The sequence below is a fragment of the Xiphophorus hellerii genome, chromosome 11 (genome assembly GCF_003331165.1).
Source record: "Xiphophorus hellerii strain 12219 chromosome 11, Xiphophorus_hellerii-4.1, whole genome shotgun sequence".
Lineage (NCBI taxonomy): Eukaryota > Metazoa > Chordata > Actinopteri > Cyprinodontiformes > Poeciliidae > Xiphophorus > Xiphophorus hellerii.
In genome coordinates this window covers 21690767-21708490 of record NC_045682.1, presented here as the reverse complement: position 1 = coordinate 21708490, position 17724 = coordinate 21690767, and the positions used below count along the sequence as shown (strand labels likewise).

The window sequence follows — 17724 nt, the reverse complement described above, 5'->3', positions numbered from 1 at the left end:
TGAAGTTTTTAAAGCAGCTGTCCTTTTCCAAGGGTTTCAATGCTTAATATCTCTAACAAATAGGAGTATTAAGGTGTGAAGCAGGTCCTGAACACTTTGGTTGCTACCTATCGTACTTGTTCTGTGGTCTGTGACCTACAGTGTGGTAGGGTCAGGAAAATGTGAGTGTATGGGGTTATTTTTACCTGCAGTCTTCCATAGCTAGACAGAACCATGTGGCAGTGTGGCAGCTGCAGCCTAAACCCCAGGGATTAACAAACTGCTGAGTAGAGTGAGGGCTGGTGTAGTACTCTGACTCAGTTAGAGAAACTCCTCTTATCTGTTTACCATTAATGCTGTGCAATCTTCCTCATATTTCTTGCTTTTGCTACCACAATCTTTCTATTTCTCTGCAGGCCAAATTGATTGTACCCAATAGTACCGCTGGGCTGATCATTGGTAAGGGTGGTGCCACAGTGAAAGCGGTGATGGAGCAGTCGGGAGCTTGGGTGCAGCTCTCTCAGAAGCCGGAGGGCATCAACTTGCAGGAGCGGGTGGTGACCATCAGTGGAGAACCAGAACAGAACCGTAAGGCTGTGGAAATCATTGTACAGAAAATCCAGGAGGACCCTCAGAGCAGCAGTTGCCTGAATATCAGCTACTCCAACGTCTCGGGCCCAGTGGCCAACTCCAACCCCACCGGCTCCCCTTACGCCAACACAGCCGAGGTGCTGCCCAACGCAGCCGCAGCAGCTGCCACTGCCTCCAGCCTTCTGGGTCAGGCCGGATTGACAGGAATGGGTGCCTTCCCTGCCGCCATGTCCAGTTTCTCTGGCAACGATCTGCTGGCCATCACCTCAGCCCTGAATACACTGGCCAGCTACGGCTACAACACTAACACCCTGGGCCTGGGTCTCAACCCCGCAGCTGCCTCTGGAGTCCTCGCTGCAGTGGCAGCTAGTGCCAACCCAGCTGCTGCTGCTGCAGCTAACCTATTAGCCTCCTACGCTAATGATGCCTCCAGCAGTGCCGGCCACCCCGCTACAGGCCTCGGTGGGTTCTCCCTGGGCTCACTAGCAGCTGCTACTGGAGCTTCCAATGGTTACCTAAATGCTTCATCCCCATTGATGGCTTCCTCCCTGTTGGCAACAGAAAAGTTAGCAGACGGAGCCAAGGACGTGGTTGAAATTGCTGTGCCCGAGAATCTGGTGGGTGCCATTTTGGGGAAAGGAGGGAAAACACTGGTAGAGTACCAGGAGCTGACAGGAGCCCGCATCCAGATCTCCAAAAAAGGAGAGTTCATTCCAGGTACTCGGAACCGTAAAGTTACAATAACAGGGTCGCCGGCCGCTACACAAGCAGCGCAGTATCTGATCAGCCAGCGGATCACGTACGAGCAGGGCGTGCGCGCTACCAACCCACAGAAAGTGGGCTAAAACGAAGACAAGAGAGGGAAAGGATGAAGACAGAGATAGAAAGGAATTAAGAGAGTCAAGAAGAATAGAAAAAAAGAAATGTCCAAATATATGTTCAATATTTCAGTATCAAACGAGAGAATTACAGAGGAGGCGGGGGAGACAACCAAGATAAGTGTGTGTGATTTGTGAGTGTGTTTTTTGGACAGAAGTCCTGATGTTTTTTAAAAGTTTGTGTCAAGTCCTTTTGACAATGGTGATCAGAGTAAGCTGAACTGGTCCACTGCCAAGTTGCAGATTCAGGAGTGAGGCTGCGGAGTCTCACCCTCCTCTAAAACCTCATTACTGTTTTCATTTTGTTCTTCTTTTTATTGTTGTTGTTGTTTTTGTTGGATTTACGTCGGTTTGAGACCTCAGCTCCCGGTGAGCTGAGCGTATCAGATAAAGATCCGGCCAGCTAATCGAGCTGTTTTATAAACCTTGCTCTTTGTGTTCAATGCAGAAGGCATTGTTAACAGGGGAGAGGTTTTATGACAAGCACCTGAGCTCATCTCAGCTATTTAGGGCAGCAATCCAAGTATAATTTCTTTACAAGCAAACAAAAGCGCATCTATGTTGACGTGTGTCGAATTCTAGCTCATTTCATAATTGAAATGACAAAATTTGGGTATCTTATATTTTCATCCTTTAACTTATTGACATAGTCTCATTCAAACACAAGTAGATTCTTTAAACCTGTAAATGCAGGTTGATCTGAATGTAAAAACAATTTTAGCCTGTTGCTATTTTTTTCTTTCCAGGGATCAAACATTGTGTTGCAGTGAAAGAAATGTATAACTCAAACCCAGTCTGAACTGTGCGCTTGCCGTCTGCAGGTATAGTTCAGGGGTTGAAGAATCAATGTGAGAGGACAGAGGAGACACACAGGAATGTATATCTATATTTTAACACAGACACATAGAGAACGCTCCCACAAACGCACAAACACTAGAACATCATTTCATATTCAGCCACTGCTACAAACACAAAGAAATATGTTGTTGACAAACCCTTTCTTGGTGCTATAGGCTTAGATTTGTACCTCCTGTACTGTGGAATTCAAACGTTTCCACAACTTGAGTTTTTACTTGATTTGAAGTAGCTGACGTGTCGTCCAGCCATTGGTAGCCCACTGGATCTGACCCGGCTTCTTACCTAATGACAATTGATTGATTTCAGAATTTTGTGAATAAAAGCAGTCCGGCTGTTCTAATATAAGTCCATTATTTTATAATACAAGCCGAACATTCTGCAGTAGATAACACCAGACATACTTTTTTGCCTTAGCCAGACATTTGTAACACCCAAGAATTATCTAAAGGCTCAGACTTCCTGAAAGCAGTGGCAGTTTGCAAAGAGAACAAAAGTACTACAAAAGCATTTTTGATAAGAAGAGCTGTAAGAACCTATATCTGTGAACAAAGAAACTATTGCCTTTTCTGTAAGGGTACCAAATAGTCCAACATGGAGCAGAAAACGTAGTTTTGGAGTCACTTTTCTGTGAGAAATGCTTCCTAATTGACATGACGACAAACGAGAAATTTCTGCAGTTCACTTAAGCAGAATATTATTGTTCCCAACGTACGTTAATGCTCGAGTGGAGCATATAATGAAACATGACATATTTTTGATTGTTGTCTTTTTTTGCCACTTGTTTGTCTTGACGGTGGCAGGCCAAATGTCTGAAGCACTCCAAGATTACCTTGCGTCCTCCTGTGTGCTGCTATCCATAGCATTCATCCTGAGTCTGCTGGCTCTCTAAAGACTGCACTGTGAGGCATTTAGACCACAATGTAAAGTGTGTCTGTCCTGCTAGGGGTGTGAATACATCTTTATATGCACATTTATGTCACAAGATCAAAACCAATCTGCAGAGCCGGCCCAACGCTCCAAACATGACCATCTTTTACGGTTGTCTTTATTAGGTTAGCATATCAAGGACATGTCAATTTTTTTTTTTTTTAAAGTTAGCATTTAGCCTCCATCCCAAGTTTTGTTAACAAACCTTTATCCAAGGGCATAGAATAAGTAAACTACTTAGAGCTCCAAGGCCAGAAGGAGACCCCAGAGAGCACTTGACTTCCCAAAGCATCAAATATGTATCAGTGTTTAGAAAGCATAAGTTTATCTTCAACGTTGCTCTGAAGATTTTGTTTTTAAGTAGCAATTTCTAAAAGAATTTTAAATTCTTTAAAAATTAAAATGAAATATTGTCTTTAAAAAATTTATCTATTTTTAAGATCTGACAAATGTAGTAATTGAAGTCATGTAGAGAGAAATGTTCTTCATTTGATTCCAACAGTGGTTGTGGAATGCAATTATTCAAATTAATTGGAAGTTTTCTAATTAATATTGATTAATCTATTTTTTAAATCAGCAATACTTGGCAAGTTTGTCAATTCTAATTAATTTTGGCTTATGACTGAATCAGTGAGTAGATTTCTACATGTTTTAAATGATCAGGTCAGATATAGATTTGCTTTACTTGACTCTGAAGTCTAGGTGTAGGCTGCAAGTTGCACACAACCATGTTTTTATTTTAGCTGCCCTTGTGTTGCAAAAAAGAAAAAGAAAAAAAACATTTCCGCCCAACAAGCCAAGCCAAGACCTCCATCACTGTTCACCAAGCTCACACATGTCCTGTTCATTGACTTTAGACTTAAGGTGCATTACTGCCTCCTACTGGGCTGGAGGGTGTGCAACAGTGTTACCAATGTGCCAAAAACTTAAGAGAACTTTTAAATCTGCAATTAATGCATTGTTTTTAAATCTGCAATTAATGCATTGTCATTTTTTTACCCACAATTTTATCTATATTTAATCAGAATTAATATGATTAAGTTCTAGTCAATGGTCTTGATTCTAGTCGTTTTGTCTATTTTTTCTTTGTCCTGCTTTTGTCTACGCTGGTGCCTAACAGACAAATAATGTGAATAAAGTAAATAATTTGCAGGTCGAGCGAAACACACTCTGTGATTAAGAAGTAATTGTTGTCTTATTACTAAAGAATGAACAAGAAAACAATCAAGCTTGGGCAGTTTAAAGAGGTGTTATTGGTGCCTTGGTGGACGGGCTTAACTGGAATTGGGACCCAAATGAAATTCTGCTTGGGGCCCCATACGGTCTTGGGCCGGCTCTGCCTGACTGTACCAACAGAGAGGATTTCTCCACACGTATTTATTACACCTGCGTCTTTTGACTTTTTCCCTTTACTAAATTTACCCACCTACCGACCCAAACTAAACCTCCCCGGTTCTTGTACGTCCACCTCCCTGTTGCTCTAAGGGACATTTCCAATATAGTCACCATCAACCCAAGCTCTATGATCAGCTTCCTTAATGCAAAGCTGTGAGGGTTGGTGCTGCCAGTTTTCAGGAGAATCTGACGAATGGACGTTTTGTGTTTTTGACAAATCGTGTGTGTGTTAAAAAAAAAAAGAAGAAAGAAGTAAGCAGATTTCAAATTACTTTCAAGCAACTCTTTGTGTGTCAACATTCTGTGTGGCAATACAAGCAGTGGGCCTTTCTTCCCAGCTCAAGTCTCTTCCTTTCACTCTGTGCTTGGAAGGCCTCACAGTCATCCATAACTACAATCTGGCCACCTGTGAAATCATTGCATAAGAGAACCTTTTACTGCCCAAGATTTTAGCATATAATAAGATAAAAGCACAAAACAAGGGGGTGTTTTATCAATGCAACTGGACTGTTGGACTCCAGAGAGCTTCTCCTTCAGAACTCCCTGATCCATACATTGTGCCAAAATCTGTTTCCTCTCCCTCCCATTAATTTTCCTCTTCCTCCCGATGTTTTCGTTCCCCTACATGTCCTCTGTCTGCGTTCTGAGACTCCTCCTGCGTCCCCAAGCCGCTCCGTCTGTCCTCTTTCCCTCCTACCCCCTTCCCTCCTGTATTCTCCCCCTCTTTCTCCTTCCTCTTGTCTTGTCGTCTCATGGGCGATGTGTCGGACGTGCCGTGGGTGGGAGTTATGCACTACGGGTTGTAGGGGTATGAAAATGTTTTCCCGGGCCGCAGAGTTCACAAGGCTAAAAATGCACAGAAAACACCTGCCTCCAAAACTGTGACACCCACTGAGACCAACCAGCAAACGTTAGCTCAAAAGTGTCAAATTTTTCCTCAGCGGGAAGAACGAAGGAAGATTTGGGGGATAGGTTTGGCCTTTTAAAAGGACGGAAAAATTTTTAGTTTGTTGTTTGTTTATTTATTTATTTTTTTTCAAAACTAAAAGGCAAATCTTGGCAGAATGAATATTAATCCGATGGCCGAGCTCGAGCTCTAAACAAAATATTTCGGACAGAATGCATAAGACACATGAGAGAGAGCAACGTGGGGACTTGTTTGTGACCTCAAGCCGAAACAGTGACATCCTTTATGCATATCCTGTTATCTGAAAAATGACTAGAGCTCATTTCTGTGGAATACAATATGTCACGTCATATGATCTATATGTACTTTATTGTAGCTATTCTAGTTTGTAGTCCAAATGCAGTCCAGCGTTGTCAATACAATGTGAAACTATGTTATATTTGTGTGGATGATGAGAGTGCCAACTAAGCCTGACTAAGATTAGCTTCGCAGTTTGTTTGTGCATTATGATGCCTCATCATCAAGCGGTGGTGTCCATATTTCTGTCACTGATGATTTAGTTTGACAGTAAGAAAAATGTTAAGAATATTGGAAGCAATATAGTAGCATGTTGTCCTGTTTTGTGTTTTATGTCTGTTGTATGAACCTTTGAAATTACTAAGATTTTGAATGAATAGGTTTACATGTACTTCTTTTTGTAAGTTATGAAAATGCTGCTATTTGATAAGTAAACTATACAAAAATATTTTAGTGGAAAAGATGTCTGGTCTGTTGATTAGAGACGTGCTCCGATGGGGTGGAGCATTAAGCCGAGGTGTATAGAAGGCTATACAGTATTGGTAAGATAGTAAAAGTAATAAATAATAGACTCCATAGTATGACCTGTGCCAAACTAGACCTCCGCAGCTTCTGAATTTGTAGATGTGCGATCAAATGTTAGATATCAATAACTTGTTTAGAAGTGCTGATCAAGTGCCAATCAAACACTTATCTTTTAAGTTAAGAAAAGATAATCAAACACATTACTTAAGAAAACAAAGGACAAAGAACTTTTTTGTGCATTGTTTTATCCCATAGGTACATAGAGTAAGAGTTAAAGATTGTGATTTTTATGGATCCATGTTGTTTTACACTCCATGCATCCCTTGTGTGTTCGTTTGACCTGTGGCTTAAGTACCGCTGTTTTCTCACAAATGTCTCTATAGGCCAGCATGGACTAAGCATAACATGTTATAAGCATCCATAACATAGCCATTAACAATCAAACGATGTGTTTGTGGAGTTCGGTGTTATCTTTTTGCACGTCTTCTATTGCATGGTATCAAAGTAAAATTATGGAGGAAAAAAAAAATGGGGGAAAAAAAAAAAAGTCAAAAAATTTTGCGAGGAGTCTCGCAACATTCAGAGACATAAACGCTGCATGCAGTCAAATGTATATCTCTTTGAGTTGAACTCACCTCATGTTAAAACTGTTTATCTTTATGTTGTGAGTTGGGAGGGAGCTCATTATCGTCATGTTGGCCCGAAAAGAAAAAAAAAGAAAAAAAAAAAGACACAAACATGAACACGCATCTGAGATTGGATTTCTCATGGGTCGAATTCATCTCTCTAACATCATCTGAGAAGATTTTGTTTTTATAATTTTTTTTCTTTCTTCCTTTCTTAGATCCAGAGGAGGATTACAAATGTGAAACAAGCAAACGTGAAAATGTTACTCAGTGCATTGGCTCTTTGTGTTTTTTATTTTATTTTATCACAGCTTGAAAGCCCAGATCTAATCTAATGAATGTACTCATTTCTTCTTGTTTTCTTTTGATTAATTTTTGTTAAAAAAAAAAATATTTTTTTAATTTTTTTTTTGAGGAGTTTTGTTGAATGTCTAACTGTCTTTAATGTAAATTCACGGCAGGAATGTCAACTACATGTAAAGTTAATGCGTTTAAACAGCTCCGGTCAGGTAGGCCTCAGACGGCCGCAGTCATGAACCAGATATGCGAACACAACTTCCGATTCGCTGTCAACATTTTCCTGTTTGTTTGGTGTTGCATAAATGCACTTTATTGATGGGTGGGTGGGAAATGAGGCAAACCGTGTTGGCTTTCCACAACCATGTTGTTGTCATCCTTTGTTCTGATTTAAGTTTTTTGTTTTTTTTTTCCGTGTTGGGTCTCGAGAATGACGGGAAGGGCTGGAATCTCAGACAAAATAGAAAAGTAGCACCTGTTTCCTCTCTCTAAGGCATTTCTGCCACATTCCCGGAGGACTGATCTCTACACTCGCGTCCACTTTGGTTTTAAATCTCAAATTAGGATTTTTTTGTTTTGTTTTGTTTTGTTTTTTTTCATGTTTTGCCAGAAGATTTGAAGTGAAGGGTGAAACATCTTAGCTGATGTTACAATCAGATCTGAGAGACATCTTTGGCACCAGCAACACGAAGAGCGACTCTGCCGCCCCAAACGGAGGAAAACTACAAAGGAAAAGCTGTGATTGGTTAAGGCCTGCTTGTATCAATGATTTATCCGTTTCATCGTTGGGTGTTTCGCATCTGAGCGCCAGACCAATTGGCAGCGTCATTCCAAAGGTGATTTTTGTCGGTTTTGATTTTCACTCCAAACGTGTTCTGGACATTCATCCCCCTTCACAAGAAGGCCAGGACTGATTTTGAAACGCTACAAAACTGGCTACGGCTGCTCACTCCTCCCTTTGAACCAATTCTACCTGAGTCTCTCTCTCTTGCTCAGTCTGCACGATACCACGACTTGTTTCATTACACCGAGAACCTGCAACTGTGACCACCCTTTAAACGGGTTAAGGCTTTTCTGGGGGGGGGAAAAAAAAGAAAAAAAATGGATTCTTTGCCAACCAGACATGAGGCCATTTCTGTGTTTGACCCTCAGAACCTCCCATGGACTTTGTTGACCTTCTACATCCTCAGAACTCATGAGTGTGTGGAGATTGAACTCTCAAACTCTGGAAGACTGTTCTGTTTTGTTTAGTTTTTTTCCTTTGACTGAACGCTTGCTTATGTGTCAACGTAAGGGAAGCACATTTGTACTTTGCAAAAGTTCTCATGTCTTTAGGTTTTGGGATTTGCTTTGACGTTTAACCTCCGTTCACTCCATCTCAGACAAAAATGGACTGACAGCATAAGATCAAATATTTCCGGCTTGAGCAGAGTGATGTTTCGTTCATTGGGTATATTTCTCTTCGATACTACAAGCGAGAACGATTCCGTCTTTTCTGTTGTGACAAACGAGGAGAATCTGTGAAGGTCCGCAGTGTAAGACTACCTAAAGGGCTTTCTCTGAGAGCATTTATACGAGTCTCTTGAACGTGGTTTGGAAAGAAAATGCCTTCTTGTGCCATTTTAAGGGGAAAACAAAATGAGAAAGCTTTTTGTCAATAAGAGTGCCAAATAATTCCACACTGAGCCAAACGGCAGCCAGCCGTCGTAACTGTTGGATCTGCGGGACGATCCCGTCCCGGTTCCGCTCCCCTATAAAAGGAAAAAAACAAACAACATAAAAAAAAAAAAAACATCACCCTATTTGTGCAATGTTGGAGCTGACGTACCATTATTGTTATGCTGCCAGTCTGTTTTCTGCTTTGGTCAGAAACATCTCAGAAGCAGGATATTTTCTATAAAAAGACAACAGCTACTACGGTGAGGGAATGAGAGGATTAATTACTCGTCATTATTTCTGTTTGTTTCTTTGAGCATCACTCATAATAGATTTAACGGTAATGACTATTTAATGTAACTGTAGTACTGTGTTTGTAAAAGAAATTCAGTGAGTTGTGTTCTATGACTCGTGGACTACCAGTGAAGTCAGCATTTCAGTGTTAATAATTGAATTGTTTTTTAAAGATTATTTTTGCGACGGCAACAAAGAGTCATTATAAATGTTCATTTTAACATCACTTGTCTTCTGCTTCCTTTTTTTCCTCCACCTCGGCCTCAGGTTGGTCGGACTTGCGCAGCAGCAAGCAACACGTTTCATGCAACGCCGCTCTGACGCCGTTGCTGCTGACATGACATGAAATAAAAGGAGAGGGCAAAAATCTAAATGGCAAACATTTATTTTATACCTGGTTTTTATACAGTGCCTTGGGAAAAGGATTCACATGCATTCCACAATTTTTGCATCGTCTCACCTTGGCCCGTCACGACGGCAAATTTTGCTGGACCATAAATTGTCCCAGAAGTTATCGCGATAAACGATAATGTTGTTTCTAGACCTTTTTTGAGTAACATGATGGCGATAATTGCAAATAAACATCTAACATTTTAAATATCCAAAATAAATAAAGAAAAAAACTGAAACGACACAATGAATTATGGCATCTCTGTAAATAAAATTGTCCTTCACAATAAGGGCTAGTTGAGATGAATGCACCAGACCAAAGGCTTTGTCATCCAGATTTTGGTAGAAAGAGCAAGAGGAAATAGAAAAATGATAAATTATGCAAATGGAAATTCTCGAGCTTGTTTTAATTTATCATGCGATTAATTAATTTGTTGCTTATTGCAACAGGCCTGGTTACAACCAAATGTTTAATGGAATTTATTGGGGGTCACAAAATGGCTCATAATTCTGTAGAACATCAATGGCTTTTCCTTTTTTTTTTTTTTTTTTACATAAATCAGAAAACTAGTTTGCATGTGCATTTGATCCCCATGTGTAAAACCAGCCTCTCTGAAGATGCAGTTACAGTTGGTTTTGACTAGGCCATCCTAACAGATGTGGCCCTTAAAATGAGCTTGATCAGTCCACCAACTCAAAAAGAGTAAAAATTTGGCCAACAAAACAGAAAACAACTGATGACCCTAAACGTGGAAATTGTTTTCCTTTTAGTAAGGCAACAGTTTGTAGCCTTTCTTGTGTTTTTTATATTTAAGAATTTATTGATCAACTAAACCAAACTACAAAAAAATAGAATAATTGCAGTACACTCAATTTTGGATCTTTAATTTTATGATTTTTTGTTTCACCATGGTGGTGGTGTGCCCAGGCGGATGTGTATGGTCAGTTATTTTGTTGTTTTTTTTGCCACAGATTTTGCATTTAGGTCAGAAAGTTTATCTTTGGTCTCAGCACCTTCTTCCACATGTTTGCTGTGTTCGCCTGTGTGACAAACGGGACGTATCGCTTTCTTTCTTTTCCATTTCAACTTTTCCTGTCCTGCCAGCGGACGGCCCGTGTTTCACCTTGGCTCACAGTCGCTCATACTCAATCCTTGTTCAGATCACAGTTTAAGCAGAACTACAGGAGATGCTCAAAGCTCAGGGTCTTGCTTTATAAGCTAACCCTTCTGTAAATTTCTTGACAAATTTCTCACCAGGAGAGTTTCTATTTTCCACCACAGGTTGTCTGGTCTGGCTAAAACTACATGTTACATTTTTAATAGACTCTAAAAAATGTCCTAAAGAAATTAGAAACTAATAAGACATTTAAAAATACTACAGAGATTTCCAAAATGAAATAAATACATTTAAAGCATTTAAAAAACAGTTTGTTCCATAGTCAACGTATGATTTAATAAAGTGAATATTTACCCATTAGAACAGGTCAGATAGGAGATTTGCTGGCATTCGGTAAGGCGTGTTATAGTCAAAATCATTTAATCCAGGGTGTTCAACTCCTTTTCATTACGGGCTGCATTAAAGTCATGAAACCTCATGGCTCTCAAAGGGCCAATTGGGGCAGAATGTATTGATAAAACTACCAATTAACAAACTGTTGAAATATTAGTTTTCTCTGCGATCAATTAGTTCTTCTTAAATACAAAAAATTTTAACATCAGTGTAATTTGGTCCTGTACATATAAAAACTGATTTAATTTGATAAAATAATATTTAAAGCTACATCATGTAACTTTTATAAAGAATGTTGTTTTGTTTTTTTTACATATTTATTAAAACTGTCATGATGTCATAGCATAATTTGACACATAAAATGTGAAATAGTCAATCTCCTTCACTTGCTCCCTGAGTTATTGTTGTCATCTGAAGAAATGCACTATTCCTGACCAAAAACAGCCAGTCAGAGCCAGGAGGTGGGTCTTAGCACTGTCAATCAACCTCATGTACAGGCTGCTAATTGTGCAAATGGCAAACAAGCTACTGTTACAGGAAAACCATTTATCTGCCGTCATCAGTGGCCATGCTGACTAGCCTGAGCATTCACAACAGCCTCTGCCAGCTGCAGCTTAGAGAGCAAAGAGGTGAAGGGATGAGCAGCGCCACATGAGATTGTGATTGACAGCACTAAGATCCTGCTTCTGGCTCTGATTGGTTGTTTCTAGTCGCCACTGGGAGAAGACAGTTTTTTACAGATCATCTGTCTCATGCCATACAGTTACAACATAGTAATAGTTTTAACCAGTATGTAAAGGATTATTTTTATATGCTTTGAGCACAAAACATTTACGCTAAAATACAGTTTATGTGGTCCTGTAGTGTCTAGAGGGCCACATGAATAGCTATGGCGGACCGGAATTGGTCCGCGGGCCTTGGGTTTTACACCTGCGACTGAAACTTCGAGAGTCGCTCAAGTTACACTCGTCCTTTTTCCAGCACATAATTTCAATAAATATTTGAAACATTTGGGAAGCCTGATTTAAAAACTCTCAAAATAATGTTATTCAGACTCCTTTGTAAACGCAGAGTCTTTCTGAACAACAAAGGCCCGAGGTTTCCCTCTGACTGCCGCCCGTCCCCTCCAGGTAAACAGACTTTGGAAGATAATGAGACAACAAGATGCTGTTTTCCTCTCGTGCTTCGCGTAGCGCTTAAGCTCGCCTGATACAGTCATGGCTAAAAGTAAGCATGGCTACCCGGACCACCCTGTCTGCTGTGTACGCGGTGATATACAACAAACTGCCCTACATTATTTTCTGCTCTCTTCTAATTGGACCCATAAAAACCCCGCCTGTAATCTGAGCTGTCTTCACTCTTTTATTAGCTGGACCAGCACCAGCCAGGGCTTTGCTTCCCACCTACATCATGAGGCTGAGCTGCCCATATGTTTAGCACAATTTTAATAGTTTTTCTATTCTTACCTCTGTAAGACCACGAGAACTGCAGCTGTGGAGATTCTGTGATTGAGGCGTCTAATCACCTCCTGAGTGGTGATTAGACGCTTCAGCTTGCCCAGTTTCTCAACTCATCAGACAGAACTTTAACTTGCTCTGGAAAAGCATTTGCACTCCGAGTTAGGTTTGAGACGTTTCCAAAAATGTATCAGTCAACGACTTGGTAGAGTGACCATTTTGTACATTCATTTCAGCTTGGAGGCAATTTTTTTTTTTTTTTTTTAAGAGTTTAATGATCCAGTTAGAGATTAAAAGATTATATAGCCCAAAAACATTGATGCCATCCTCTCAAACATAATGTAATAACGGGAAGAACTCCAAGAACTACATCTGCAGAGCATAAATCTCTGAGTACGACCTCCTCAGACTTTCAAACTCTCAAGCAACACCCTGCAGGGTAAAGACATATGTTGATGTAAAACAAAATGTCTTTTACAACTATGTTATCCTCTTATAAACGTGTTCTACAAACTAATAAACCTTTATTGTCTTAATCAAGGTGAAACTTTCCCCAATGCAACAGTTTGGGTATAGTTGCAATTGCAAGTCAATACTGGCACAATAAATCTTAGCCTGACTAGATTTAGTAGCAATAAAATTAACATTAATGGGATGATCAATGGAGACCAACAATGCTGGCAGACATTCAGTTGGTTGGCTTTTTTTTCCACTTTAGTAGGTTTTCCTATTTTAGAAAGTTAGGTTAGGTTAGCTTTAGTTAGCTTACTTTTGTTTATACCCAAAGGTAGATGCAAGGCAGGCACATCCATGCAAACACACACCGTAAAATGGAGAAACACGTGTTTTGCATTTACTTATTTATTTCAAAACAGGTTTTTATCAACAAAACAAATAAGTGCATACATAACCAAGAACAAAATCATTAGCTTTACTTCTCTGTTTGAACACACTAATTTAATCCTGCCCCTTATCTCAGTTTAATGAAATATATCTCTTACCGACTTAATGATCAGAAATTTGTAATTAAAAACACGTCGTGGTGTTCATATGCCGGTTCAATTTACTTACAAATAAGTTACTCTACATAAAAACACAAATAATTACAAGTTACCTATCAAAACAGGACAGGAAAATGTACTGACCCATAATAATAATAATAATAATCATGATAATAATCATAATGACAACTGTAAATAGCAACTGGACATGCAGCATCAGCATCTCATAATCATACTATAACAAACACAATTTTTTTTAAAACTAATGCTTATAAAGATGATAGTAAAATAATAATAATCTACTAATAATTGTAAAAGTAACACAGAAAGAAGGAAGGAAGAAACACGTTATCATAACTTCTTCCCTCTACAGAGTGAGTAGTACAGTTTCTTATTTATCTTTAAACTGGTTGATGCTGGAACATCAACATAACCAGTACCTTTCACATTTAATGGTGCTTAATCCTCCACAAGTCAAATTCACATCAAAGCAGGGCATAAAATAGAAGAGTAAACTGAAGCGTTAATGTCACTTCAGTTTGTTCATTTCAAAAACAGCAGTAGGAAAAACGCTGTTTTTAAAAGTATCTTGTCCTACATTGTTGGGTCTCTCCAGTCAGTGTAGAGGACAGTTTATACACCGAACCATGACACCATGGCAAAGGATAAAAACAGACTCAATAAAATCCTGGTAAAATGTGGTCGTTATGATTCAGTCAATATTAAAACGGGAAAGTTTCCGTAGACAGAAAAGGCACCGATGGACCTTTTTGTACAAAGTGTTGAAATTAGTTTCAAAGTTTAGATGACCTGAATGACTGAGAGTAAAACCAACACATTCACCCTGACATGAATTATTCAGAGTCTCGTCTGATATGAGCATCACTGTGGGGTGTGTGTGTGCGGGTGTGTGTGTGTGTGTGCGTGGGTGGGTGGGCGTGTGTGTGTGTGTGTGTACACACGAAGATTTCCTGCTGCGATGCTACATCTGGATCGATTTGTAAGGAGTGGACATGAAAAGGCGTCAGGAGGGCATGTGTGGCCTCATAATCAGTACAGGCAGTAACTGAAGCAACCGACAGTCAGTCCAAATAGTGACGGAAGGTCACCAGGCACAGATAGACTGTGTGTGATTGCTTGACATGCGGGGTGCAGAAATGTCACAGTGACTGGAACTGGGACCAGTCCTGAGTACATGACTCAGAGTCAGTGACATACATGATCCCGGTTATCAAACAATACAGTTAGGTTCACCATTTTATTCAAACTGGTTAAAAGTTTTCTACCTGAGGAAGAATGTAACGTGTCTAACCATCTGTAGCAACTGCACTGTGTGCATTCACAAACTGTAATCAGTCTTTTTACGTTGCTAATGGAGTAAAGTCTTCTTCCCATCAGAGTGGCTCTTCAGCCCATGTTGGAAATCTTTTCACGGTGGATAACAGCGCTCTCTTAGTAGCCTCAGCTAGTATCTAAACAAAGCTCTGTTGCTTTTTTCATCTCCAGGACACTATGGGACTTGTGTGTCCCATAAAATATTTAAATATTTAAGCAGATAGGCATTTCAATTTTTTACCCTTAAATGAGCCAGACTTATGAAATTGTCCTGTGTCTTTGTGGTTGAGTTGTTGCCCTAAAATACATTCAGTGGTGTGTCTTCATTCAACTCAGATGATATCAGATACTTAGAAATACTCTATGTATCTACTAATCCTACTCTATGTAAACTAGGGTTATAATAGATTTGGGTTTTTCATTGTAGTTTATTTTTATAAAACGAAACTAACTGAATTAGCCACTTGTTTGTCTAATTCAAATGTCCCAGTTTGTTTTTATTAGTTATAGTCATATTTTAGTTGTTTCACACTTTGGTTAATATTTTATGTGCTGAATCCAAAAAGGTCAAGGTATTATTGTATGGTGATTATGTATCCATTGAGTGGGTAATGAAGACTCAACAGAAGATAATATTCACAAAAAATTTATTCAATTATACAACTGACTCTGGTGTTTTCTCCTGACTTTTGCTGTCGCATTTAGTGAACTAGCATTGTGCTGCAAGGGGGAGCAGACAGCTGATGTAAGGGGGGGAGAAAAAAAAAAATCAATTTCACGTCAGTTTGAAAAGACAATAAATAAATTTACAAACATGAACGCAACGGGCATCATATCAATAATTTAACTATGTTTTAGTTAGTTTTACAAACAGACAACATAGTTACTGTAGTTCTAGTTGTTCCCGTTATTATTTATTTCGGTTAAATGCAAAAATGCGTTCTCAATCTCAGTTTTCGTTATCTACTACAGTAGTTTTAGTTTACTACAACAACCTCGATGTAAACCTCTGAATTTGTAAAAGGTCCAGAAGAAAACTTGATCTTGCTTATTATTCGGGGCATTTAGCAAATGGAAATTATGGTGGTGATGGCGACTGACAGTGAGGACTAAAAGGTTTATCTGGCTTCAACAATACAATGGAAATGACTTCATAATTACTCTAATCCCTACGTCCTCATCTCACTCCAAGCTCCACTCAAAACTGAGCAACTCTAAGTCATCTTTTGTGCCAAAACAGCATGTAAATCTAAGCATCTTCCCTGGATACTTAAGTTTTAGTCACACAACCTGCATTTACGTATACATATAGAGTTTTAAATCCTCTAACCATCAGAAATGTGTCAATTCAATTCACTGACATTTAAACAGCCTGATTTGCTAAAACATGTTCAGTAAAATTCAGTCCTTCCTCTGGCAACCAGAGATGTTTGTTTGTAACCACAGGCGTGCTTCTGTGTAGGAAGCTTGGGTTGAAATCTAACAGGGCATGTTCCCAGTGTGGCTGAGCTGGTCCAGTTCAAGTTTGTCTACACGACTCTCACATACTGACAGCCATGAGCCATCCTGCACCCAGCTCTTCCTCCCACGCGGTTTGACCTTGTTCATTATCGAATGCGTTCCTAATCTTCTGAGCTCGGCTGCACAAGCCATGAGGAGCTCATCGCGCATTTATAAAGAAACGGCGACGGCCTTGGTGTTTTTGCTTTCGCAATTATGATATTATCTAGAAGAAAAACGGTGGGATCTGAATTCTGATGCTGATTTACAGGAAGGATAGGAAATAAAAACAGGTTCTGGCTGGAATCGGTGCTGAAAACATCTTTTATTAATCAGGCTCTCAGAATATCCAGTTCCGATTAATATCTATAGCATTATATATATTATTTATTTCTATCTGTTTATTTTTTTTAGTTCCTTTCTGTTTGCTTATGAAATCCTATCAGAGAAAGAGTGGCACATGGACTGGGAAACAAAAAACTTTGCATGTCCAGCTGCCTGCATGACAGCTATTAAAATGAATAATTAAATTGCAAATATAAACTGGTGTTTTCATATAACTGGATGGAAAAGTGACCAGAAACAGCAGCAAACCTGAGATGACTGTTGTTTAGTCAATGACAGCATCTGTTGAACTATTTGCTACTTTGCAATTTTATAATCCTAAGTGTTTTCCAGCCACCCCCACCAGAATTTGTTCATGTCATTTATTCTATAGATTAATGGGTCAAAACTCGAGACCTGAGGCTACAGATCAGCTAATATTGAAGTATATAAAATAGTTTGCCTGCCCCTTTTTTTATTTCACGTCCCGTTCCGCGCTCCATGCCAGTAGATGACAGAAACTGCCATTAAAATTGTTTGTTGCTGTTAATTCTTTCAAGGTCTTTTTTTTTTTTTGGAAAAAAAGAAAGATGCAAATACATAAGATTATAGCCAAGTGGCTAATTTCCATCTCCACTCCCATTGGCAGGTTGATGTATATGATGTTAGGTAATAATAATTAAAAGTAACCTCAGATTACTGCACACACACCCACGCACACACACACCCACACACACACAAATCTTCATGAAAGAAGATAAGGAGGTAAGTAAACAGTTGTTTGCAATTTAATTTATGATGGTTCAAAAATGTAGCAACTAACATTTCTTGTGTAACAGCACTAATAATAATTATATACAGTTAAACTATACTAAACTAGGCAGACTAATCACATGACTGAGAAAAATTAGACACTTTACCAAACAAGTTCACTGTATAGTCCCTCACAACAGATCCACGACTTTTTTTTGTTTTT

At 39.3% G+C, this 17724-nt stretch overlaps 1 protein-coding gene across 2 annotated transcripts in view; it reads left to right on the top strand.

Annotated features, from left to right (window-relative positions):
* The window catches only part of nova1 (NOVA alternative splicing regulator 1), a 34426-nt gene extending 24970 nt beyond the window's left edge, over positions 1-9456 (top strand). For both annotated transcript variants that reach the window (XM_032575844.1, XM_032575845.1), the window contains exon 4: positions 396-9456. In XM_032575844.1, coding sequence (XP_032431735.1) covers positions 396-1415 — 1020 coding nt within the window. In that variant the 3' untranslated portion in view covers positions 1416-9456. The remainder of the gene's footprint in view (positions 1-395) is intronic.
* Positions 9457-17724: the final 8268 nt, after the last annotated feature.